The sequence below is a fragment of the Mandrillus leucophaeus genome, unplaced genomic scaffold (assembly GCF_000951045.1).
Source record: "Mandrillus leucophaeus isolate KB7577 unplaced genomic scaffold, Mleu.le_1.0 Scaffold16, whole genome shotgun sequence".
NCBI lineage: Eukaryota > Metazoa > Chordata > Mammalia > Primates > Cercopithecidae > Mandrillus > Mandrillus leucophaeus.
In genome coordinates, this window is record NW_012101587.1 from 5,437,726 (window position 1) to 5,465,412 (window position 27,687).

Consider the following 27,687-nt stretch of genomic DNA (forward strand, 5'->3'; position numbering starts at 1 on the left):
AGCCGGGTCCATTCCCCACATGAGAATTTCAGCACCTGCAGAATGGCTCTGTGATCTCAGGAAAGTACCTCAACTCTGAGATCTCTTTTCCTTAACTAAAAAATGAGGTTAGTACAGCAAACTACCAGAGGACTGAATGCAATCTATGCATTATCTTTTTCTTTAGAGAAGGTATAAGTGCATATAAACACAAAATCTCCACCTGGGAATTCAGAGAGTTGGTAAAAGCTATTCCTGGGCTCCAGGTTGTGGCTCCCAGTTCCAAAGGTGGGTGGGAAGTGATGGAGGGGAAAGGTAGGAACACAAACTGCAAGGCTCCGGCACGCAGCACAAAGTCGGTGTCAACAGAAAGAAAAACGACCGAATCCGCAACTCTCCGCAAAATGCTAAGCTCTGCCCTGTCCTTTCCCAACTCCGCTCTACTGCCACAGCTCCACGCGACAGAACGTGCCAGCAGGCTTTCTGCTGGGGAAGAACCTCTCCTGGCCCTCACAGGCGAAAGACGTTCCTCACACTGACAAGGGAGCCTGCTGGAAGAGAAGTGAGATTCCCCAGAGCCAAACCTCACAGGCCTCACCGGGATTCCCGCGGGACTCAGCGGAATAGAAACAGCACGCACTGCTTTCGTGGAAAAGGCATTCTAAGAGTGCATTTCAAATTAAATTTTGGAATATAACATGTTGAAAGTCTTGAGCAGCTTTGATGTACAGAATTTAAAGCACGGGGTGACTGATTAGCAAAAGGGCCCAAGATGGGATCTATGCATTTAGGGCTTCTTAAAAAACACATAATAACGGAAATTTCTTATTCTGTTCAAAGGTAATGTATGTTAAAATAATAAGTAGAACACCACAAGTACTTCTAGAACTCCACAAAATCATTAGTCAGTACTACACACTAACTTCTGGCCTATGGACACAAAAAGCCTGATGATGTTACCGAACCTAAGGGGAAAGGAGCTTTAAAATATTTGATGTTTATTTTGGTTATTAGAATTATACCACTGAAGTTGTTAAACACCAGAGCATCCAACAATGGATGTGACAGAGTCTCCCTCCAGCACTGTCTCCACTGTCCAATGAGTCGCAGATGACCAGCTACGTACAATCCCTAACTTCTTCTCCATCTTTCGGGAGAAGTAAACACTACTTTTTCAAGCTACAGATAGGTCTTGTATTCTTTTCTCAACACTCCCCTTGGCTAAATACAGGGGCACCACACAAACTGGCATCTCGCTTTTCCATGGAACAGAGCATGGGGCCGCACCGTATCGAACACCGAAGGGCACACTTATCTCCCCTACATGCCTCTACTCCCACCCTGACCTTCTTTTCTCCTTTTTGACAGCTTCCTAGTATTTCAGTGTGGACACAGCCTATTCTAGCTAACTGATTCTCTACTGATGGGCATTTAGGATGATTCCAATCATTTGCTAGTGTAAACAAAGGTTCCAGCGAACAATCTTGTAGAATGGTTTCCATTTCTCCGGGTGCCATGACAATTGCATGATGACCACTGGAATTGCTTCAAATGTCAACGGGCAGGAATTCTGACAAATGCTGCCACACTGCCCTTCAGAGGAAATGCAGCAATTTACAATTCCACTAACAATGTTTGAGAGCCTGTTTCTGTGCCTGCTTGTCAAGGTAAGGGGCTACCAAATTTTAGAATTTTTGCCAGTGTGGTAGATAAACAATAGTATCTTATTGGAGTTTTAGTTTTTAAGTTGTAACTTGCATTTCTCTTGTAATCAATGAGGTTAAGTATCTTTTCAAATATTGAAAAGCAATGTATGTTTTCTTTTTTATGTACTGTTCATTCATATTTTTGCTCTTTTTTTCTACATGCGTGTTGGTCATTCTCTTATAAATTAAGGAGACTGGCTCTTTGGGACAGAAGTTGCAGACTTTTTTCTTCAGTTTCTTTTTTTCTCTTTTGACTTTGCTTACAGCGGGTTGTGAAAGCAAGTGTTGATAATTTTGCTCTTTTGTTCTACGGCTTCCTGACTTGCAGGCTATAAAACAACTGTTCCAAATTTGGTTCTAGTACTTGCGGAGTTGCGTTATATCATATTCAATACTAGATTTGATTCAAAATCAACCTACAGTGAGTTAAATGTGGATCCAGACTGCTACTCAGTTCTCTCAATAACATTTGTTAAAGTCAGATTTTCCCCACTGACTTGAAATGCCACCTTTGTCAGTATTTTAATTATGTAAGGCGAATTCTGGACTTTCTATTCTTGTCTATACTTGTCTGTGTATTCACCTGCCAATTCACCACAACGAACCAGGCAGCAAGACGTTTCTGCCAGGTAGACCTCATCATTCTGCATGGCTCTTTTCCTCCCAGATCACAGCTCCCCATCCAAAACTAACACAGAGTCACTCACGGGACAGTGGTTGTCAGCTGGTATGGCAAAAATCTAGAGTTAACTACAGTACTAGAGAGAACCGGGCAAATAATAAATTAATACCACTATGACATACCCAGGTAATTTCTATGTATTATTAGTATGTGTTAATAATATTATCTAACTGATAAACCAAACAGCAGAGAGCCTGGCACAAATGTTACAGGATAAGTACCCAGGAGAGGGCCCAGCACACAGAGATTCTACATAAATATTAATTCCCATTTTCCCCAGGAAAATCCATGTATCAGCTTCACTACCCCAGTTTGTTTTTTTGTAAAATTAGTGGCTGTCTTGAAATACTGGCAACAATCAGGTCTGCTATGACGTCAGGCATGGGAAAGACTCTAGACAACAGAAAGCTCCTACTGCCCGAACAGCGTTCTCATTCCCGCAACCCACTTTCCATTTCGTTTATCTCCCCACTTCACTACTCTACATCTTCCATGCTGCTCCAAAATGAAAGAATTCCTATTTCCTAGGTGATTTTGGGGGAACCACTTGATGGCATGGAGTGATCGCTCACTATTTTAGAATGCATATTTTTTTGTGTGCCATGGATGGCTTCAGAAATGACTTAGTAAATCTTACAAGGATTCACTGAAAATAATAGTAGTAGTTTAGCTGAAGGTGGGGCTAAAAGAACTGAAAATTGAATTGAGTAGGGTGGCCAATTGTTTCTTTTGTGGATCTGAGCACTCAAACTCCCTTATGTAATATACAAAAAACACTTCTTTTAAAAAAACACCACCACAAAACAGTTGCATTATGAGACATGTATAAAAATCAATTAAAAAAATAAGGGAGAGTTTGCTAAACAGAGACAAATACCATATATCTGTATGGGTTGGCTTAATGTTAAATATATCAATTGCTGCTAAGGAATCTATACAGTTAACACAATTACAATTCTAACAAGATTTTTTTTGAGAACTGTTTGAGAGTGATGGTTAAATGGCTCTATAAAATAAGTAGGCAATATTTTAACATTAGTACAGTAAGAGCTGTTAACAGTCATCTATAGAGAGGGAATGGGCTGTATCACAGAATGTGATATAGCAGTAACTTTTCTACATGTACTTATCTTTATACGTGCATACATACAGAAACATACATATAAATGATGTACTGGCAGAGAAAGATGTCTGCTGCAGATTGAGAAAAGCTACATGTAAAACAATATGTACTAAAAGTAATCAGAGGTGTGTGTACATATACATTCACAATACACACCACAGAAAGTCAATTATATACAGACGTGTGTGTAAAGTAACTACACATACATATAACGCACGCATATTACAATTCTACAAAGGAGTATGGACAGGACCAGGTCTATGAGGATCACACTAGTTAACAGTGACTCTGCCGGGGGACCGGAGTTGGTAAAGGGATACAGGGAGGGAGTCAGAACACCTGCAGTGTTGTGGCTGTGTCACAGGAAAGCTCACCCATCCGTTAATTTTAATTTAAAAGTAGGGAAAAAAGACTAAACAGACAGCCAAAGACAAGAAAATCAAATGCAAGTGAAGCACTGCATTTTTGAAAATTATTATACTTAATGAAACTCTAATCATTAAAGTGGGAAATTAAGGGTGGTATTTAGAGTGAAAGTGGCAATTAATTTCACGGGTTAAAATATGGTTTAGGTAATGCAAGGCACTACCTAGTGGGTTAAATTCTTCTGTGATAAATTAAAGAGGCTTCACAATAAATTCTGGATAGATAACACATAACTGCTTTAAAAAGAATTATGAAACTAAAAAAAGACTTAAGTGAATGTAAGTCATATATACTTAAACAGAGTATGAACCTAAAAAATACGACTTTGAATATAAAATTAACCTTAATATTTTTAAAAGGGTCAAAAAATGGCGGTGGGGAGGGGAGCTGGAGGGAGAGTCCACCTGAATCTATAAAAGATAAGCAAAAAACCACATCTATAGGATATATGTTTTGTTGATTTGAATATATACATATTTAAGTTAACCTATTATTTTAAAATAATATATTACTTTGGAACAACTGTTTTTACAACTCATGTTTACAAACTATTCAAACTCTTCATAGGCATAAGTGTCTATCATCACTACAGTCATTTCTGTGGTCTTCTAGCTGTTTTCTAGAGCACAATATTGTCAGTCCCTCCTTCAGTATGAGCTACAGCATATTCTGACTCCAAAAATGATGTTGTCACTAGAGATTCTATCTCCAGCTACATGTGCCCAATCACATAACATTATGGCAGTTGTTTCCATTTGTCCTCCAAGAGTATATCATGAAATCCACAGTATAACCAATTACTCTACTGCTTTTTACTCCAATTTTTCTAGTTTATTTACAACAAGAGAAATATATAAATTCCTCTTCTGGAAATAACTTTTTTAGAAAGGAAAAACTCTGCCTTTTATTCAAACATACACTACTAAGTAAAATAAAAGCTGAAATCATAAAGTCAAATATACATAGACTTGACTACACAAATACTATAAAATACTGCAAGTCAAAAGATCATAAATACAAAAAAATGAACAGAAAATACATGAAATTTGTATAAAGGTTTATAAAAATCCCTTCTCCAAAAAATATTATTTCTGAAGATGCTAACAGACGTTAAGAAAAACCGTAAGTACAAGTGTGAGGAGATCCGTGTTCAGGAAAGTAGGGGCAATACAGCAGACTGCATTTTCCTTTTAGAAACTCACAATGTGTACTTCAGCAGAAAATGAAAATTACCAAAAAAAAAAAAAAAAAAACCCCACAATCTAAATTAAAATAAAAATTTTGAAAGTTCTATTTAAAGAAATATGTTTAGTTTTCCCTAACATTTTGCTTCCCAAATTTTTTGACTACAGAACATTTTCTTTTTTGGTGGCTCTATGGTAGTACAACATGTGCCTCGGAATGCCATCATAAGGATTAAGGTAAATAAGATTAAATATGTTCAGATAATACTGTAGGTACTTGTTCTTTTTTCTTCCTACCACTAGTTTTTATATTAATCACAAACGAGTTCAACTATGTGAGTCATCAGCGCTTTTCCTATTATACATGAAAAGCAACTTCAATTCATCTGACTAAAAATAGATTCCCAAACAGTTACAGTGTATGTATGAGCACGTGTGAGGTGTACCACACGTGCAAAGTTCATTAGGCAGGTATGCAATTTATTTTTTTTTGGCCTGTTTATAGTATACTTTTAAAACTCATATCCACAAAAAGAATTACTCAATAAAATATTATACGTTTATATAAAAGTTCAGTTGAAAGGATGTTTCTACTATATCTTTGTAATATGATTCCAAAATGAATATAGAATAATCCAAAGAAAATCTTTATGTAAATTAAACTCAAGAAGTTAATTACATTTATTTACCAGCATTATTTATGATTTATAAATTTTCTGGGCAAAAATAAATCCTAAAAAAAAGACAAAAAATGTTCACAGTAGAGGGGAATATAAGCCTCCATGTATGTTGCTTTAAAGCTCACTGTAGGTTGGAAGAATGTGCTCCAATATATAAACTCGGAGTTTGTTTCACAATTTATGTAAGACAGCCTAAGATATATACTCCTTTATAACTTATGTTCTCACTAAAGGACCCATAAGGAAAGAGTCTGATAATTTTAGGTTACTGAACATTTGTGCTGTTTAAATTTAAAATTGGTTAAAAGCTACAAGAATAAAGAACCTCAAATTCCTCTGCCTAAAAGGGAACATGTTATCAACGATGTTTAGCAAATAGATGCATGTCATTTGGAGTGCTGAACCACATGCATCACCAGAACAGAACAGACAGCACAAAGATCCATGTATACAAGAAATACAGATGTCATTTCAGATCAATTAGGAAATGATGGGCTATATAATAAATGGTGTCCATTCAACTGCTTATTTTACAGGAAAATATAAGTTACTTATTGTCCCATACCATACAAAAATAAATACCATTTGGATTTAAAAATTTTAACATAAGGAAACCAAATTATAAAAATCATAGAAAAAATATTTTTATAATTTTAGTTAGAAAGAGCTCCCATAAAGAAAAATCAAAGTCCAAATGCTACCAAAATGTGTAGGAAAATATGCCTCATGAAAGTTAATACTGCTATATAGTATAATGCATCATAAATAAAGTTAAAAGGCAGGGCAAAGAAAAGGAGTAAAACTACGCAACATATATAAAAACTGATGATTAATAAGGATTCCAAAATGGGTTCCATTGATTTTTTATAAGATTAAAATCTCACAAACTAAAAAATATGAATAAGCAAGTCATAATTGGAGGAATACAACAGTTATGTAATCATTACACGGTGATCAATGTCTCTAAAAACCAAGGAAATGCAAGTTAAAACTTAAGGTGACAGATCGGCAAAATTTACTAAGTTTGATCATATTAAATAATGGTAAGGGAAAATGATATACCTCTGGTAATGGTGTAAGTTAGCAAAAGCTTTTGAAAAACATTTGATAGTATCCTTCAAGTTTAAAATATACACACGCCCTTGAAAGTTCAGAAGCTCAATTAGGAGATGATCCACATGTCACTAAATCTATTTTAGAACAGCTAAACACTAGGCAAAATTTGAAAACTAAATGTCCATGAATAGAGAAATGGGTTGGAAATGTACAGTGCATCCATACTAGGGAATTCTATACCATTGAGAGCTAGGGGGTAGCTTCTCCTACAGAGCTCCATGGAAATCAACCACATCCTGGCTGAATGGTGGGAGAGCATGGCCTGATCAGGGGAAAGAGAAGCCATTTCCCCAACCATGTATGGTTACTGATGTGAGAACAAGGTGAGAGATCTGGTAGGCCAGGTCACAGGACTGTTCAACCTCACCTGTAAACACACCCGCAGAGGCATGGAGGAGCTGGATCTTCTCCAGTTGTGAAGCTTAGAAGTCCCACAGCCTAAGAGCCAGACACTTCCCCAGAATCTGATGTCCGGCACCACAAAATCCTTGCATGTTGCTCCAGAAGGCAGCAGGTTATTGGGATAAACTGAGGAGAGGAGCAACAGTTGTTGCACTGCCTCTGTGAGTTTCCCTCAGTAAACCCTGCGGAAGAAAGCCTGGTGTGTGTAATATCTGGGCATTCACCCTTACTTCTTGAACAAAAGCCATTAAATAGAATAAGGTAGCTCTTATGAACATGGAAAGACTAACAGGATACATTATTAAGTTAAAAAGAAATCAAGTCCCAGATACATGTAGACATGGATCCTTTCAGCTTTTTGAAAATATATACATATGGTATGTGTGCACACATACACATATATGTATACAGAAAATGTATATATACACAAAGTATGTGTGCACACATACACATATACACATACAATGTGTGTGCAACACACATACACCTATGGCACATATAAAACATATATGTATACACATACAGTATATGTGCACATATATGCATACACACAATATATTCACATATACAGTGTGCATGCACATATAGACATACAAGCACATATAAAATATATACATATACACATGGAGTGTGCACATATATACCCACATATATATGAAATACATGCACATACGTGTACAGATAAAATGTATTCATGGAAAATACATATATTTATACATATAGAGATACAAATGTATTAAATGTGTATTCAAAGGAAGCCTAGTAAACAACTGATGACAATTATTTTTATTGAAGGATTTCCAAGTCCAAGGAAACCTTTGTTTTGCTTAGTGCACTTGGATCATTTTGGCTATTCATTAAAATATCTTCTGAGTGTTATACATACAAAGCAAATATGACCAAACGTCTACTTGAAAAACACCCGGATTGTACAGCATTTCCAGTAATGTAAACCTGACAAACCACAGCACAGCGGCACAGCTGACAGTTGCGGCAGAGGTGGATGCGCTTACGTGCCGGGATCCTCGTGTTTACACAGGGAGGAGTCAATCTGATGAATTTAGCAAAAGGTTTAAATGAGGAAACTCAAGCTGTAATCTCTAGGAAACCAGAAGGAATACTATAATCAAAACAGGGAAGAGAGGAGAAGGTGTGGTGGGGAATGGAGCTAACTTCTCTATCCTTTACAAACACCAGATGCAGCCTATACACTCAGGAGCTGTCTTCAGGACATCTGCAGGACAAAAAGACAGGCATGCCCAGCACTGCAGGAAAACGGGAAGAGAGAAGCGCCGGGAATGCAGGTATGGTGGCAACACTCTGACTCCAAATAGTAATAATAATGTACAAAACCTGTAAATGTTAAGAGAGTTTAAGTAAACCAGATATTTAAAAATAATGGCACCACATTACACTATTACACTACATACAGAATGCCCAAAGTCTCCTTTTTTATTCTGAGAAAAAGAGTTTATAGCAATCTGAGGTAATCACAAAATACAATTCTTTGGACATTTTCAGCAACAGGAAATTTTAATTGGAGAGTTTCTGGATCACCTTGCTCCAAATCTTATGAATTTTATTTTCCTTTATTATAACTGATAGCTATTCATTGAATGGGACAATTTCCATTAGATTATTTACTCATTACTTCTTGCTTTTCAGAAATCTCAATTCTCTGAAACTAGTTCTTAGGACAAATTGATGCACACTGAATTTTTTCTCTCCATTTCTCAGTTATATTTCTGCTCATGTTTATTATGTGATATAAAGTGATTCTAAAACAGCGCAGTGCCCCATAAGAGAAAGAAACTTGTAAGTTAGCACAGAAGTGGATGAACACTGATGCATTCTTGGTCTCATCCACCACCCTTGAGAGGATAAACTCCCCTGCTTCCAAGTCACGCGGCTGTCCAGGTGTCCACATGCGCTCTCTGCACCAGCAGCCAACAGGCTCTCACGTGCCTCAGAGAGGTTCCCGAACGGCAGTCGCTGCACTGGCCTGTCTATGACCCACAGGAAACCTGTGCACATCCAGCTGCTGTTCTAAACATCTGGGAGCAAGGCCAGCCTTTCAGACCCAATCGTAGGCACTTCAGAAGACAAATAATTTAAGCCTGATTACTGCTTCGGTTTAGATGGAAAGTATATAGGTTACAAGAGAAGTCTACCTTCCTATGTATTGACTTTTTACTTTCAAAATGAATTTTTAAAACGTATTTAGTAGATACTACATAAAAAGAAGCCTAAAAACAAATCACTGTGGTCATGCCCTCAAAGGGGATGCGATTTCACAAGACAAACGAGTCATGTACCTTAAAAGCACTAACAAAAAGCTGTGCTGTGCTGCATAAAAGAAAACGTGAACATTTTGAAAAGGTTGAAAACTCACCGCGTCCACTTAGAGGACTGCTGCATCTGCCCTTCAGTGACTCTTCAACTGCTAATGGCCTAAAATTGTCTTGCTTGCCACACTATCCCAAATGCTTTTCTAACTTCTACTGATTTCAAATTATGTTAACAGCAAACTTACATATTGATATGCCACTGCTTTGGATATATTTATCTTGTAAGATTTTCACCCAGAGTTACACTTGCTCCTTCTGTTTCAGGACTGAGAATAACTCCCCACGCTTTGTTCACCTTTCATGTTTCCCACCTTCCCTTCCACTTAAATTACAACTCTATTCTAATCTCCGATCATATTATCTACAACCAATAAGAATCAGCACCGACTTTAACATCTTCCTTTCTACCCTCCACTCCACAAGGAACAATGAAAATCACAAGGAAGAAATGGTAGGAAGTGACACTGAATTTTTTCATTCAGAAACCCACACGAATTCTTCAGACTTTAGCATTTCCGGAACAGTCCCACTGACTCTGAGTTTGTGCAGTGATTCAAACACGAGGCCGAGCTGTCCTGTCACCCACAGCACGGGAAGGAGGGCAGGCCTTCCAGCAAGGGCAAGCCCTGGAGAACCTGGATTTCTCCCTGATTCTTCCTCTTGAGTCCCAGAGAGAAAAAACACATTTCATTAACCGTTTCATATCATCATACACTGATACATTGCTGGTATAAAGAAGAAGAGAAAGTAACTGTGTGAGGGACACAGAGCAACTGGAAGATTTTCCTCTGATATCCTCACCACGCTAAATGCTCACAGAAGTAACATAAAACTTAGTAAGTTTTCCCAATTATTACATGCCTTACAATGGGAGCAGATGAAGAACGAACACGCTAAAGTCTCTGAGCTAAAAACATGCGGCAGACTTTACTGGTGAAATACAAATGATCCAGCAGGATATTAATAGGGCTTTGGGGAAAGGGCCTTCGTGGCCACAGAAGTCTGACGAATATCAGTACACAAAACTAGAGGTGTGTCCTGACTAAAGGGATTCTCTGAGTCTTTAATATGCTGATTACTGTGAGTGTGAAGGGGGTGGATAAGGGACACAATATGGAGAGTATCTCCCAAACATATGTGACTACCAAAACATTTTTTCAAAGTTGATATTCTGAGCAGCAAGCAATATTTTCAATCTATTCAATATTGCTTGATGCTCAGAATCTGAAAATAAAAAGGCAGAATTAGCCTTACATATTGAATCACTTCCTTTCACTAATCTCCTGCCTGGATGGCAGAGCAGAAATTCTTCTCATTTTTATCTTGCCATTCTGAAATAAATATAGACCCCCCAACCCCTGAACTCTTCATTACTACATATTTATTCCCTCATAGGAAAAGTTTTATTCTTTCCATTTCTGTTAACAAGCTAGGTGTAGCAAAGTGAGGTGTTGCAAAACCAGAAAAGGCAGATGGATGAAAACCTTCTGAGGAAAAAAAAATCTATCTTTAAGGAAATACAACAGAAAAATGGAGCCTAACCAACCTATAAAAATCCAAGCCATCATTTTTTTAGAAACGGTTAGGTAGAATAAAAATGGTAGACAGAAATATATTCCCAAAAAGGACATGAACTCTATACACATACAACTTTGGCTTGAAGTAAGTTGTGTAGAAAAAAATATTACTTTACAAATCAAGCAATTTAAGTATTTACATATATATGTGTGCATATATGAATAATTTACTGTATTTTTCTAGTTGACAGCTTTTCAAATTTAAGGTGATGTACGTAAAATTTTTACTGAAGCAGCAGTATGTTTCACAATATTTCTGATAGTTCAAGCCAGAACCTGACTTTACTTGGGACAATCTAATAATGTCTAAGGGAAAAAGACCAGATTAAAAACAATAACTTTTGGCACTCATGTATAGGAGCGCAGTTTAGTGGGCAGTCTGGCAGGCCTGGTCACCTAAGTCACAACAAGCTCTTAGACTCACCTAGGCTATTAGGGTGGGGCAAGGGCTGCCATAAAATTTAAATACTATGCAAGTGTCTGAGAGATTCCATCCTCCACACCTGGCATACTGCAGGCACTGGTGGGTGATCCACCCCATGGAGAGGTAGAGAGGGGAGGTGCAACATATGATAAGAGAGCTCATTTTTCTGGAGGCTCTGCCAGTCCAATATTTAGACTACATTGCCATAGGCAAGAGTGAACTTACTTATCTTTGAAAAGTCTTTTGAAAAAATGTTTCCTAGCTTTAACTCTATGCTGTACAGAGCTCCCTAAGTCTATAGCTGCTGAGTATTAGACAAAAAATGCACACTTTGTTAATTTTATTGAGTTGTACAAAGAAAATGTAAACCTTTTATAATGCGAAAGTTCTGTGATCACCTTTGAAGTAAAAGTAATAGAGAAGAGTCACTGATGATGAGGGACCACTGAATTTATTTAATAATCTATGTCCATTTTTACAAAAATGCTCCATGTAATCCATTTAAAAATAGTAACTGGTTCATTTCAGTCCCTGCACACAATGCTTCCCTTTGTCCCTTGTAAGTCTCTCAAACGTCTTATTTTAAAGGAATATATAGTACTCCCGGAAGACATTTTCCCATTTCTATTCTCTTCGACTCCTGCGAGCCCTTGTTCTGTGTGATAAGGCAATCTCCTCCGGGATCTGAGCTGTGTAGTTTCGCACCACGAGTGACAAGGACTCGACTTGAATAACTGCTGTGCGCAGGTTGTAATTATGTCAGCTGGAGTGTTGAACAAGGGGACTGATTAATGTGAGCCCCGGCCCAGGCGCAGTCCCTATCAAACCCTTCGTGCAGGCCAGCGGTGGGGACGGGTTAAAGCAAAAAGACAAAACATGCTGTATCGTCCATGATAGATGAATTGCTCCAACAGTCTTCAGGCAGATGTTCCAGGACAGTATAATATACAATTACTCTGCCTTATCACCTTCCCAGGGACAATAAAGCTTCCTCCTTCTATAGCTCATGTGAGTGAAGGCAAAATTAGTTTTACTTTTACAACACTGACTCACTTATCATGTTGCCTTGATTGTGCTTTTACAGCTAAGGAAAACATATATTCCACTTTTAAACTGAAAAAAAAAAAAAAAACCTTAAAAATAAAACTGAAACCTTGTGTTGACTGTTTTTTACATGAGGACATAGTGTTTTAAAAGATTGTTTTGTTAAAAAGAGATGCAAGGAAGGTAATAATATATGTGTGTGCATGTGTAGTTAAGAACAAGTACATACACATAACTCAAGAAGAGCTGGATTGTATAATCATTACATTAATAACATCATTTTTCAAAGGCCACACAGAAATCATTAATTGGAAGGAACATGTAATTAAAAATATATATATGCTGATATTGTCCATATATTTCTCAGGCGTGGGCACATGGGCCCTTGGGCCTGGGAGGACGGTTCCAGATGACACACTTGCTCATCACAGCCACTCCCACTCTGAGTCTTCCGGGTCTCTTTATCTTAGAAATGCTACGCTAGCCTAGTACAGAGAAGCTTCCTCACAATGTAACAAAACACTGTCACCGATGCTAGAAGTAATCTACTTTAGGAGCACTGTGGTGACTATTTCTACCACCTTTATTTGTACTTGCAAAAATGGTGCCACAAGTTTGAGAGAAGATGTACAAAACACAACTACCTCAATTTGCAAAGGGAAATACATCGTTAGTTTTAAGGTTGAAAAACAATCTAAAACCTAAAATGGAGATGCAGCCATAACAATCTTGTGGTAATCATAATTCATAATGAAATGAAGCAGCTAAAATTCCAATAGAATCAAAGGAAACCCATACGAAATGCTAGTGAATGCAAAAATAGCATCCATCAACCTGTAGGGCCATATATATGACTTATTTCCACTTTTTAGTGGTTTAATACAACTGACACCAATACTCAGCAGTTATAATGCACCCTAAGTCATGGAAACAAATCACGTTCCCTATCTCAGCCTACAGGGTGATATGTCTGCCTTCCCTGTTCACATTATACACACACTAACTTCACCACCAGGATCCTTATTATCACATTCCTCTTGTAGGACACACTCGAAGAGCATCACATATTTCTAGAAAACAATGGTAATCTGAAGAAGGTAGGGAACAATTTAAAACAGTCTTCAATAGAAATTTTAGCACATAAGAACACAGAAAACATAGAATTAAGTTTGTGCTTGGTAAAAATGTAACATGGTGCTCGTAACTACTCGGAATAAGCTGAACAAAAGATAGGTGAAAACAAATTGAACGGCTGTAAACACATGCAGGAGTCAGGAGGAGTCAGGTGTCATCAAGAGAAAGGACTGGGTGCTCTTCAATTGGCTTATGATGTCATTAGAGTGTCCTGTTAGACTTACCGATCTTAGAAAAACGTGAGACAAGAGCAAAAACTGTGTAAAATAAGTCACAGAAAAGACGTCACACTTTAAAAGACTATATTTAAAGTGAGTGTGTGTTAAATGATTACACTAAATCGTTAGCTAGCAGCAAGCAACTTGTTAAATTAATGAAACATAGCTGAAGCAACACAGGCTTTTGTAAGAATTCTCCATATGGGGCAAATAAAACCCCAACTTGTGGGGTGTATAGGTATGGAGGAGACAGATTATACCACTACATCGTTCCTGTTTTCTGGATTCAAAACTCCAGCCACAACGAAGATAAAAAGTGGTGCCGTGCAGTACCCCCAAAAGGTGGGAAAGTTATCGTAGCCACATGAAATGACAGGGAAGGCCTGAAGCCACAGTTCTCCATGTGCAGAGAGAGGACCCACAGGACAACAGCGAGGCACTGGCTCAACTCGGAGTGTTCCCAGAAGTCCTCAGAGGATCTAACTATTAGCAGTGGCCCCTGCTTCACCAACCCTAATCATGTACACACTGTACTAGCCATCACGAATGATGCAGTTTTCAGCTTCACTGTTTCAATGGACATATACACATTTAAGTAAATTTCAGAAAGTGATTTTAAGTGAACGATGAATGCCAACACAAAGACAGTATGCATCCGTCTACCTGCCCTCAGCTGCCACTCTCTGTCTTTCCCTCTAGCCCAGTGTTTTCACAGAGCAGCCTCAAGGCAGTTTCTGTGAACACAAGGCAACAGGCAAGCTTATCATTTCTGCACTTCTGTCCACTTACCTGTTTTCTGTTCTCACCACTTTACTAAAACTGGTCTTCCCAAGAGAACCTGAGACTCTTAGTGACCGTGGCTGGCAGGCTGCACTCTCCTATTTCACTCAACACCTGGCACACTGCCCACTCTTTGCTTGGTGCATGCACCTCTCTTTCCTGGAGGTCCCTCCCCTGTCCGTGAGCCTGCTTCTCTGTCTCTCACACAGGCCATTTGCCTCTCTGCTTGTTTCATTTTCCACATTTTCCAAGGAAAACATCAATCACATCAAGTTCCACATAGATTAGTACTGAACTTTGCACCTATTGACCTGGTTTCATTTGGACATCACATGGGCATCTCACGGGCAGCTCATCCCAGACCATCCTTTTCCTAAAGGATATCCCCCTCCAGGAGAGAGGACCTCCCTGACTGGCACGGTCACTCACCCAGCAGCCCTGGCCAGCACACCTGAAGGATGGCGTGTGGCTCTCTGTCACCCTCCCCTCAGTGCATTCACTGGGCCCACAGGTCCACTGGTTCTCCCTCCCATAACCTGCCACTCTCTGCCCTTCCATCACAGCATTAGCTTCAGGTGATTTTCTGCCTGTGCCTTTGCAATTGTCTTTTAAATGGTCTCCCGTCTCCTGCTGGATCCCTCTCTGACTCATTATTTGTCCTGCACAAGTGATTTTGCAAAGTTAAGTGTGACTATGTCACTTTCCCGCTCAGCATCCTGCACTGTCTCCCTCCTGCTTTTGGAGGAAAACAGACCATCCAGCACGGACAGTGGAGAGCGACCCACACAGACTTCCTGCTGTCTTTTACCACAGAATCTCACGGGACCTACAATCCAGGCTTGTTCGCATGAAAAAGAGAACTTGAAATCAAAGGAAAAGTGTAATTTGGGAGTCCAGAATGGAACATAGTCTTACTTTTAACACGAAGATATCTGAGGTTTTTAGACTGGAACAAATTTATGAAATTCAAATGTCAACCACTTTTCCCCCAAATAATGCAATCCAAAATATTAATTTCCATATTTAAGCACAAAATTTGAAATTTATGTATTCTCTCAATGGAAAAATTCTTGTTTTATGACATTTCATGTATGTGTTAAAAGTTGTAATTTAAGATGAAGAAACAAAATGTATTGAAAGAAAATACCATGTCAAATTAATCAACATATACTCAAGACCTACACAGAGATCTCCAAATGGTGCCCTAGCTAATATTAAAGATACAAAATGAGGGCTAGTTTGTTTAGAAAGATTCAGACCAAAATAATTAAAAATAAGAGACTAAAGTTTAAAGAGTAAGATGGAAGATCAAATTAGGTTAAAATTCTCCATAGAGAAAAGTATCAGGTTACATATTATGTCATTAAATAACAAATTCTAGTTTATTTGAATTATTGTTCACTTGCAGTTCTGCAGTTAGCAACAGCGTAACATTGTCTTACCAAAACAAAACAAAACCTCAGAAGTAGTTCTTTTTCTAGAACTTCTCATAAATATAGTTTAGTAATATGAATAGGAAAAAAATCCAACAAAAAATTTGTGTTACATTCCCTAATTAAGAAGATAAAGATGTAAAATTTATAAAAAATATAATATTGTCTTGAAGAAATTCTTAAGGACAAGCCAAAATATACACAGTAAATGCTACCACACAGAAGGCAGCGTCTTATGCCTAAAGGGAGCGCAATGAGTCAGATACGCTGATACATAAGCTGCTCTGACTTCCTCTGCTTCATAAAACCGACGGCATCACCATTTTCCAAATGTTCCAAGTTTGTCTTTCTGTCTTTCCTTCACATTTTTTCTACAGGCTCCAGGCAGGCAATATTTCAGAATACGTGGAAACAAAGAAGCTGAAAATAAAATGAAATAACTAGTATCTTAGCATTCTGACCGAATTAGTGAAAACTGGTCAAACTTTTATGTACTCCAAAGTTATTCTGTTGTGTTATTTTCTACTATTAGTACTTGCAAAAATTGTGTTATTTTCTCTCAGATCCACATCTGAGGCTTCATCCACTCCACACTGTAGGGACGCATAGGTGATATTCTGACTTCTGTCAGCTCCTCCTGGAGATTAGAGTTTTCCTAATAAGCTACACTGTAAGAGCTTCTATTGCTAGAAGACACAGATAGTTACATAGTAAAGTGTTTTGTTGTGTGATAATAGCTCTAGTGTCTAAGGAATAACTTATTATGCAAGAGACTATTGCCCAAAAAATTTTCTATTTTTTTTCATCTCTAAGGCCTTTCTTTCTTCCACAATATATACAGATATATCTAACTACTACCCAAGGGACTGTCCATAGTAATTCCTTGTAGAAAGACCATCCCCAAAGATAGCTTTGGTCCTTTTATAATGACTGGATTTGGGATTCAACAACAGCAGGTTTAATAAACATGTTTATCTGGATTCTACTTAAAGAGATAGCAGAGGGAATGTATGGTCACTTTGTGTTCAAAATGACTCTTCTAATTAATCTGTGATCTCAACGCCTATTTAAGCTACATCAACAAACAAAGCAACTTATTTATAACTGATAAACAAAAAGTAGGATCTCTGATTCTTTTTCTTTTAAAGACATGTGAACCAATGTATAATTTTTAATGCTGTGGAATCTATTTGTTTTCAAGTTTGTAAGATCTTTTACTTAAATGAGGTTTTCTTGGGTTTTTTTTTTTGAGATTAAAATGTAACAATATTAACTAAAGGCCTAGTGTAAATGCTTGTGCTATATCAGCACAGAGCCTCCTAGGCCGAAACAAAAATTTTAAAAAGCCTATGTACTTGTGTGTTAGAGGGCAAGAAAGAAAATCATGAATAAAGCAAGCTGAATATGAAAGTAACACTAGATAAAAAACATTACAGAAAATACAAAACCAAATAAAAAATTAGAACTGATGAGATAAAATTCACCAATGAAATGGGCAAAGAAAAACAGGAAATATTTCATTCAGGAAGAACTCAAGTTCTGCTGCAAAGAACTGTCTGAAAACAGGAGAATAGATTAATACATGGTACAACTTTCACACTTCACCACAGAATGTCTGAACAGATGATACAATTAAGACGACATTCATTTTATTGTGTTGGTGAACCCCTCAAAAAAATCCCACCTAAACTTGCCAGGAGCTTCTACTCCGAGTGAAAGATAGTACACCGGCATCAAGTGTCATCACGACACAAGCTAGGAGAACCTTTCAAAGCAATCTTTATGCTTGCCAGGGCCAAACAGCTTCGCAAACCAGCCACCACACTGACATCTACCTGTGGCTGGCTGAACTGTGTGCAGGTGAGGAGCAGGAAGGGGTGATGCGACCAGGAACAAGCACTGCACAGATAGTTCAGTGGACACATTTGTCTTCCAGAAATTCATCGCAATTTGAAGAAGGCCTTGGAATCGTTATTAGTCTAAGGAAAGTTTGGAAAGGAAGTGGAATTTTAGGCTTTCAAAGTAATCTTTCAACCTGGGACATTTGTATTTTTATTCCATCAACTAGATTGGCAGTTACAATAGAGTAAAATATAAAGATATATAGACTTGAGATAAATGACATAATGAAAACGTGTTGACGGGTACTTTAAATGACAAAAATAGTTTTGATTTACAGTCTGTTCTGATCAAACCAGGTTTGCGGCATTGATCAAACTACTTCAAATCTCAAGTATATCTAATATTAATTCTAGACATTTTCATTTTGATTATTTTTATGGGATCCCTTTATTCTTTAAGAACTTCAAATTTACCCAAAAGAAATAAATGCAACCTCCGATTCTTTGGAAAATTGTGTACTGTTCATTTTGGTATATATAATTTCACTTCTCTCGGTAAATATACTGCTACAGAGATAAAGATCTATTTTTTCTCATTGTCTTTACTCAGGGGCAAAACTACACTGGTTCTATCCACTGCTTCTTCTGGTACAGCCTGTGAGCCTGCACAGGAAGCAAAAGGAAAACGGGAAGTCTCTGAAGAGATTATCCAAAAGAAGAAAATTATTCCCTGTGGAGTGAGTCGCCCTAACTCAGGATGCTGCTGAAACAAGTGGCAGAACAGAACAATGAATCCCATTGTATACTGAATTCTTAATGCCACAATACCTAAGAAGGCTTGCCTTATTACTTAGCTACGCATTATCAACATAAAGTGTTTATACAAGAAATTGTATAGAAATGTATACTATTATCTATGACATGAAAAACATGTTTTATAACTGAGATATTTTAGGTAAATATATGTTTAAAACATTAAACTCAACTTTCAGGAGAAATGAAAATTATAAATACAATTTTTTTGTCATTGCATCTTAAAACTTCCTTAAAAATACTTCCAGCAATATGCAAAATTCAGACAAAATTCTATTAAATTTAAAGTATGTTTGGCAAAAATTTTCAAGGATGTCAATACATATATCAAATGGTGGTAAAGAACAGCAAATTTGCCCTGCGTCAGTCACACGTGTGAGAACTTGAGACATTTGATTAGAAATACTCAACAAAATGTTTAGATATGAAATCAAAGAGATACTGGAGACTATTCCAAAATGTAGGCACATTCCTAGTTGAGCATCACTATCTGTTATGACGTTACTTCAAGTATCTTTTGACTTCCCCTCACCCAAAAAAGAAAAAAAATCCTCTTGAGATCAAAAACTATTTCGCAGAAGTCATTAACACTGGTTAAGAGCTAGATCAGCCATAAGTAGGGGGGAAAACAACCGAAGTGTATTTCCAACAAATTTAGCAAAATGACGAGGTAAATCTTCAGTGTGAGGCAGGGACTGCAGATTCCGTTCTTCTGCTCCACGAGACACAGACTTTCTACTCAGGGTTATGATGTCAAGTAATGAATAAAGAAGAAAAATAGAGAAAAATGTAGAAAGTTAAAAAAAATTTAAAAAGAGTATGTAAGGTTAGAAGTACTAAGGAAGTGACACAGTTAAGGAAAACTCTGGCCAAAACTAGACTTAAGGAGCACTGATGCTATCCCAATTTCAATAATAGAGACACAATATGCAGAAGATAAAACCATCAGAGTCTGGCTTGACATTTCAGTTTTCTGCAATTTACTAAATTATCATTTAAAGTGCAATGTAGCATTACCCTTAATATTTTTATACTACAGGTAGTATTTCTATGTTACTTTTCATGACTTATCAGTGCTTTACTGTTTAACATGCATTTATTACATATCCCGTATAAATCATAGAGAAGAAATGGAAGCCAATGGGAAGATAAGTTTCACATAAACAAAATCCCAACTGAGGCCACTAAAGTGAAACACATCCACTCTGATGTGGAAGCCAGTGTGATGAGTGAAACAGAACGTAGTTCAATATTTAAAAACCCTATGTTCGGAAAGTAGGAATTTTATGCTATTCCAAAGTTTACTTACTATAACACATTAAATTTTTTTCTATTTCATTCTCATTAATACAGAGGTGATATGTAACAAAGAAAAATAAAAACACAGAAAAATGTTATTTTTTTTTCATTTTAATGCAGAAACAAATCTAAAGAATTTGCTACAGAAATAATATTCTAGACCAGTGTGCTATGAATCTAATTTGTGTTTTGAAATTATAATGAATAGTAATAAATGGCAAAAAAGTTTTGGAGTAATGATTGAATACAGTGATTTGTAATGGATTAGACTTCTGGATATTTTAGGCAGTAAAAGCTAATGAAGGGGGTACATGTTTACATTTAAATAGAATGAGATGTCATTGCCTAAATTAATAATGCAAACTTGAAAAATAGCCTCAGGTTCAAAAGACCAATTATAAAGTTCTTTTGTAAACAAATCTATATTTGTATTTTTCATGAATAATTATAACTACTAGTATTTCTCCACTAACGTTCAACTTATAAAATGAGAAATACATTTTCAAATGAAATTTAAATAATATTTCAGTTTCTAATGATGGTAAGCTGCCTGTAAATTAAGTGTTAATAATGGCAAATACAGGAATACTCCACAGGAATAATTTTTATCTATTGATATTACACAAATAAAACCATAAAAGTAGAAGTTACATATTTTGAGCAGTAAAATATTATGAAAATAAACCAGTGAGATAAATACGAAAATAAATTAAATAATTTTCTTCTTAGGAAATATGTGATCATCTTAAAGACTTATTAAATCTATGAAAATATAACATATTCAAATTTATTTATGCTGTGAAAGAATACATTTATGTGAGGTAAATACGGGATCCTGTTCCTATTATATGCAACAAAAACAGTATTTGGAAACTTAACTATCTGTTCATTTTTAAATCTTTTTTTCATCAACAAGAAAGTAAAGATACCTGTTCTAACCATATTTCATTCATATTCTCTCACTTCAGAAGTATTCAAACTTTTGCGAATTTTTTATACTCCTGGTCAAGGTGAACTTGCCTTTTGTTCACTAGTAAAAGAAAGCCTATTCACAGGTACGCAGAATGGTGAAGCTGTCCCAGGAACAGAAAGTGTTCAAACCATTTACTTTCATTAATAATCAATTATTCAAAAGTTTTAAATAAAGGTTAAAAATTACTCTTTTATAATGCACATTAAGCATTTCAAAGGGAAATTTGGTAGCTATCACTGGATTTCAATGTCGTTTAAGTCTTTTATTTATAGAACAGTAACAATACACTTAGAAAACACCATCCTTTTAAATGTAGTACCTGACAGAGGTATAACATGGATGGGATCCAGCTGGCTCAAATGCACTCCTAAACAGAAGCGAGGTTATTTCAGGGAGATAACCTGAATAAGGGATGAGTAATATGATCTCAACCTTAGTAAAAAGTGTAATATATTTTCAAACCAAGAAAACCTGAAATACTGTAAAATACTTGTATGGATAAATGAATCTACCAAAGCACAGTACTGATCAGAAGAAAAAAAATCACCACCTTTCCAGCCATACTATCAAAAGCCTTAAATCGCGCTTTTCGAAATGCATTTTAAAAAATCTGGAACATGCACAAAGATTTAGGCATAAGCATTTTCAGGGTAAAAGCCCGAAAATGGCTTATGTGTCCAAAACCTTAATAAATTCATTATTGTGCATCAATGTAACTTGGGGCCATGTGCAGATTAAAATTTCATTTCAAAACAGTAGTTTAAAAACTAGGCATTTTGAAACTGTTAAGTATTCTCAGCAATTATCCAACAATTGATTTTGGATTTAATAAATTTTTAACTACTTCAAAAACTGTTTTTTAGAAAAAGCATACTGGCATGTATTAACAACAACATTGTAACACACTGAAGACCTTCAGGACATTGACACTCCTGCATTAACTTGTTGAGCAGTCTCCTGAGATGGAAAGGTGAGGGAAAACCTGAAACCATGACAAAACATTCACCTGAGATGACAGTGAGAACCAGGGCAAACGTTCAGCAAGTGACTGACCTGCCAGACTCTGGCTAAGTGACTTCAAAGTGCTTCTCACCTAATATTCACCATAATCCTACGAGGCTGGTCCACTAAGAACCCACAATTTACAAACGAGAAAGTGGCATTTCACTCAATAGTTTGACCACGGCCCCACAGCTAAGCAGTGCTGAGCCCAGGTTCTCCACACAGCTTGCACTCCTCATGACACCCTTGTGCTGTGCTTGTACCAAACACAGAAACTGGATGCTGTGGCTAACTGGCAATTGTTATCAACAACTCCTTCTATTTAAAAATGTGTGGCTTGTCAAAACAGTCTTGTGCTATGTTTAATGTTACAATAAGTAAATACAGATTTTTAATGATTAAATCTACTTATAAGTGGGTAACGCTTTTCTCTGTTTTATTTGTGGAATTTTATATATAATCTTGTTTGAAATCAGAATCCTGCTGCTTAAAAATAAAAGTTTGAAGACTATAAAGTAGTTATGTAGGAGAATAATTATTCACATGGAAAGGTATTTATAATTTTTTAAGTATAAAAAAAAAATATACTGAAACAAAATAATTCCCCACCGACAACAGCAGTAAGAACCTCATGCATACAGTAAAACTGACTGGGTAGAATCCTAAGAGGTAAGGGGGAAAATGAAAGGAAATTCTTATAATTTTCTAATTGCTTTTCTGTGTTTTACAGGAACTTCAACTACTACATGATCTCTTTAATAAGGAAAAAGAACATTTAATAATGTTTGTTTTTTAAAGAACCCATATTATAAGCACCATAGAATTTCTATGTCTACCTCTAATTAGATCACCATTTTACCAAATTTCCAAGAAACACCAATCCAGTGTTAAGCGAAGACAGAACTCATAAAATGTTGAATGAATGAATAATTAATGAATGAAATATATCTGTAATATCTCTGTACTATATGATGACCTTTCACATAAAACTTAATGCAATAATGTGGCTGATAATAGAAATTATGGCAATATATTTGCTAAATGCATAGGCTAGATCCACAGGAACACAAAAACCTAACTTTTTAAAGGTTTCAGGCTTAGCATACATAATAGTCAACAAAAGTGGGCTGCATTTAAAGACACACCCTCAATTTCATGTCATCATGTGGGCTGAGCACAATGGAGATCTTCCGCTCCAGGAGAAGGAAGGCTCTCATCATTGAGGTGAGGCTTCTTAAGACAGATGTCATTCAGCTGCCTGCAAACTATGTGGGGTCCCATAGACCACCACATGGGGTCCAATCTCACTCTTGCAGGCTTCAGGCACAATGTGACCTGGCTGCAAGCTCTATGCTCCACCTGACTTCCACTATGCCTCTCTACACATACCTTATCAAGTACTTGAGAGAACGAATTAGCATTGCCTGAGTCTATCTCATACTCTTCTGCACCAAGGCTTCGCTGCCGCCACTAAGTAACTCTGTGACCTGGCAGACATCACTCAGCCACTGTGGACGCAAGTAAGTGCACTGAACATCCATGAGCTCCAAGATGCCTTCAGCACTAACATGCTACGAGGTGTCAACCCCTCCTCATCCTTTCAGAACACACGTGGATTGGGTCCTGGAAATAATTTTACCATTTTTTATGCCATGGCTGAGATGCTGTCTCCTCTGTGAGAACTTCACCTGGGTTCAACATAATCCTTCTTTATGTACTCCCCTGGCCTCTCTCTTTTCCCATTCAAATCTGTATTATAATTACTTATAAATATTGAGTCACTTTTTATGCTATATCCTTAAAGGCAGGAAAATTTCTTGTATCATCTTCATTGCCATAAATGAGTGCTTCACTCTAGACAAGATATCATAAATGGGTTGAATAACTGATTAATTAAAATGGTTTCCTTACTTTGAGAAATGCAATAAAATCAGTGGAAAAGCAGTTGTAAGATAAAAGTATAAAATCTAAATGTTAAGATTACAGAAAATGGAAAAGAATGTTATATTTTTTAAACAGTAACTAAATTATGCATGATATTATAATAGCAGAGACATGTCATAAATTTGTCGAAACCCACAGAATGTTCACCATCCAGAGTGAATCCCAATTGAAAGTATAGACTCTGGGTGACAAGAATGTCAACGCAGGTTCATCAGCTGTAACGCATGGACCGCCTGCTGCGGAATGTTGATAACGGAAGAGGCTCTACATGTGTGGGGTAAGGGATACACGACCCATTTCTGGACCATCCTCTCCACTTTACTGTGAACCTAAAACCACTTTAAAATATAGTTTATTTGTAAAAGTCACTAAAATTAGGTAATTAGCTCCCAACCTAATATATGGATTCATGGTGATTAGAAAAACTATACTTCTAATTGGGATTTAACAGGCTTTCAATCCATCATGGCGGCCCACCTGATCTGGCTGCTCAGTGATGAGTCATTACCTGTAGTCACACCAGGGGCATCTGTAGGGCTTCTCTCCAGTGTGTACACGTTTGTGCCGAGTCAAATGGGACTGAGTTGTGGAGGCAAAGTTACACTCATCGCACTTGAAAGGTTTTTCTCCTGTAATATATCAAGAAATGTTATAGATGAATCATAGTAACTGGAAATGAAGGAATAAACCTGGCATTGACAATTTAAAAAACACTTATTTCCATGAAATGCCAAGAATATGATTCAATGGACTCCACACATTTAGGACATTTGAATATTTATTCTCAGAGTGAGAAAATTAGAAGATATCATTGATTTTTGTTTCTATATTAGAACGTAAGCAAAGTATAGATTATATGGTTAAGGTTCATTTTACATAAACAGGAATCTAAATTCTATGGATGGTTCAGCACTGTATTTATAATGGTTTAATAAACCATGTTACATCAGAGCCATTAAAAAAATCTTAGGTTAAAACCAAGGATAGGCATATAAGAGAGATATACTGTGAATATATAATTTAAAACTGAGTAAAATCTTAACATTAGATATGAAGAAAAATAAATAAAATCAAGCTATAAATAGGCACCACTTTAAAAAGTGTCAGAAGCAACAAAAAATACCACTGTATTAAGCTGAGTAAAAAGAGGCCCCAAAGAAATATTTAGAATATTTAATACCACATTAAAATATACCAACCCTGTGTAGATATAACAGACACATAAATAGACAGACAGACATAGTTAAATAGACAGACAGACATAGCTACGCAGCGCTTAATGGCAGGGACAGGTTCTAAGCAACGTATGATTAGGCGATTGCATTGTAGTGAGAACATCCTGCATGCACTTATACAAACCTAGATGGCACAGCCTACTACACACCTACCTAGATGGTGTAGCCTATTCCTCCTGGGCTACAAACCTGTACAGCATGCTACTGTACTAAATACTGTAGGCAACTGTAACACAACAATAAGTATCTGTGTATCTAAACACATCTAAACACAGAAAAGGTACAGTAAAAAGACAGCGTTATAACCTCATGGGACCACCATTGTGTATGTGGTCTGTCATTGACCAAAAGGTTATGTGATGCTTGACTATGTGTGTGTGTGTGAACGTGCTTATAAAATGTAACCGTTCTACCCATGAAAAGTTCATGGCTTGCCAAGGACAGGAAGATAGTGAAATAGCATACTGGTATCTTCAACAAAGTATTTCCTTCCTTCATTTGACACCTCCCTCTCCTTTAAATCATTCCTCCCCATCCCACACACATTCAAAGAATCATCAAGTCTTATCAGCTTTTAATTCCACTAGCTGCACTGGCTGGTAGGCACTGAAAACAAGGGTATTTAATTTTAATTAATGTAAATTTAAATGTAAAAACTGATACTCGACTGAGCTATTGAAAAAATGTTTAAATATGGTTGGAACAGCTTGGGAATGTGAATCTACTTTTTGAAGTGTAACTTTTATCAAATCTAAATATAGACCATATATTTCAGATGAAAATTTAGCCTCTGAATTGAGATGTTCTAAATTGTAAAATACCAAATTTCAAAATCGCAGTACAAAGATTATAACAAAAATATTGTTAATAATGTTACATTGATGTGATGTAGAAATTATAATAATTTGAATCTGGTTAAATTAACTGTTGTAAAAGTGTTTACACCTGTTACGTTTTCTTTTTTTTAAATACGGCTACCAGGAAACAATATTATACACGTATACATCACATTACATTTGTATCAGACAGTAATGATTTAGAAAAAACCTCACTCCCCTACTCTCAAAAAAAAAAAAAAATCTATAGTACTATTGTTGTCAACATTTTTCCTGGCAAATTGTACATATAAGATGGATTAATTTTACATATGTTCAATAACTCTACTTGTTATTTCTTACTTTCCATGTTTTTGTGATTGCTGTATGAGTATACCGACTTACTTAGAAAATGAGGAGTAAAATATCTTACTTTAAAATTACTCTCTATCAGTTCGGCTATCAACAAAACCATATCTGTCCTGAAAATTAGAATGTTTAGAAGTTCGCCCTACATTCTATGTCTATTTATACTGCTTACACATAATTGTAGTAACATTTAACTGAATCCATATACAACCCATTTGGTGGTATTTTCTCTCTTATTGCAGCACAGTAGTTAGATGAAGCCAGATGGACTTCAATTCTGATCCTAGTTTTGCCATATTTCACTTGCTACCTGTTAGACCCTTTGAACAAGATCAAGAGAATAATACCACCAAACACGCAGGGTGATTGTGAGGATTAAAGACAACAAAAAATACGGAAAGAGTTATACTTAATACAGAGTTCTCAATAGCCAGTGGCTTTTATCATTATGATGACAGAACTGCCTAAACACTGATAATTGTCAACAAGTCTCTGCCAAAGATGAAAGCAGCACACAAATGCTTCTCATCAAGAGCTCATAACCAGGAAAAAGATGAACAGCTAGCAAACATAAAATAATTCATGGTTTTGCATAGTTACTGAATATGACATAAAGATATCACTTAACAGATCCTACCAGGAAATATTTGGCTTATTTTTTTTTTAAAGACTATATACCAAGCAGAGTAAAAATCTGAATTGAAAGGGATTTTTGTCTCTTTCAGCCTTTTGTCTTTAAGATAAATCCCATCTATAGTACCCTATTCAAGTGGTCACCCAAGGTCTGCTTGAATAACTCTTTGTTCTCAGTCTCTAAACCTCTGGTCAAATGACTTAAATTGCTATAGACAGCTCAACTGTACTGAAATGACTTACACACAAATTTACTTTTATGATGATGGCAGATTTTGCTTTAATTTGATGGAAAATATATGATATTCATACTGCATAAGAATAAAAAATAGCTGAAGCTATTCAAATTTGACACAGGTATATTCTGTATCATGAAATCATATGAACATCCACACATAGCATCTATAAGATTTGATTTTGTTCATTTAAACAAATAAATAGTAATTTAATGCACACCAATGTCAAAGTGCAGTACACATGACAAACAGAAACACAAAGGAAGCACTG

At 36.5% G+C, this 27,687-nt stretch overlaps 1 protein-coding gene across 1 annotated transcript in view; it reads right to left on the bottom strand.

The window, feature by feature from the left end:
* ZNF407 (zinc finger protein 407) overlaps positions 1-27,687 on the bottom strand; it is a 481,203-nt gene that overhangs the window by 163,941 nt on the left and 289,575 nt on the right. Inside the window, exon 7 of the mRNA XM_011975887.1 lies at positions 24,637-24,757. Within this exon, the coding sequence (XP_011831277.1) occupies positions 24,637-24,757 (121 nt within the window). The remainder of the gene's footprint in view (positions 1-24,636; positions 24,758-27,687) is intronic.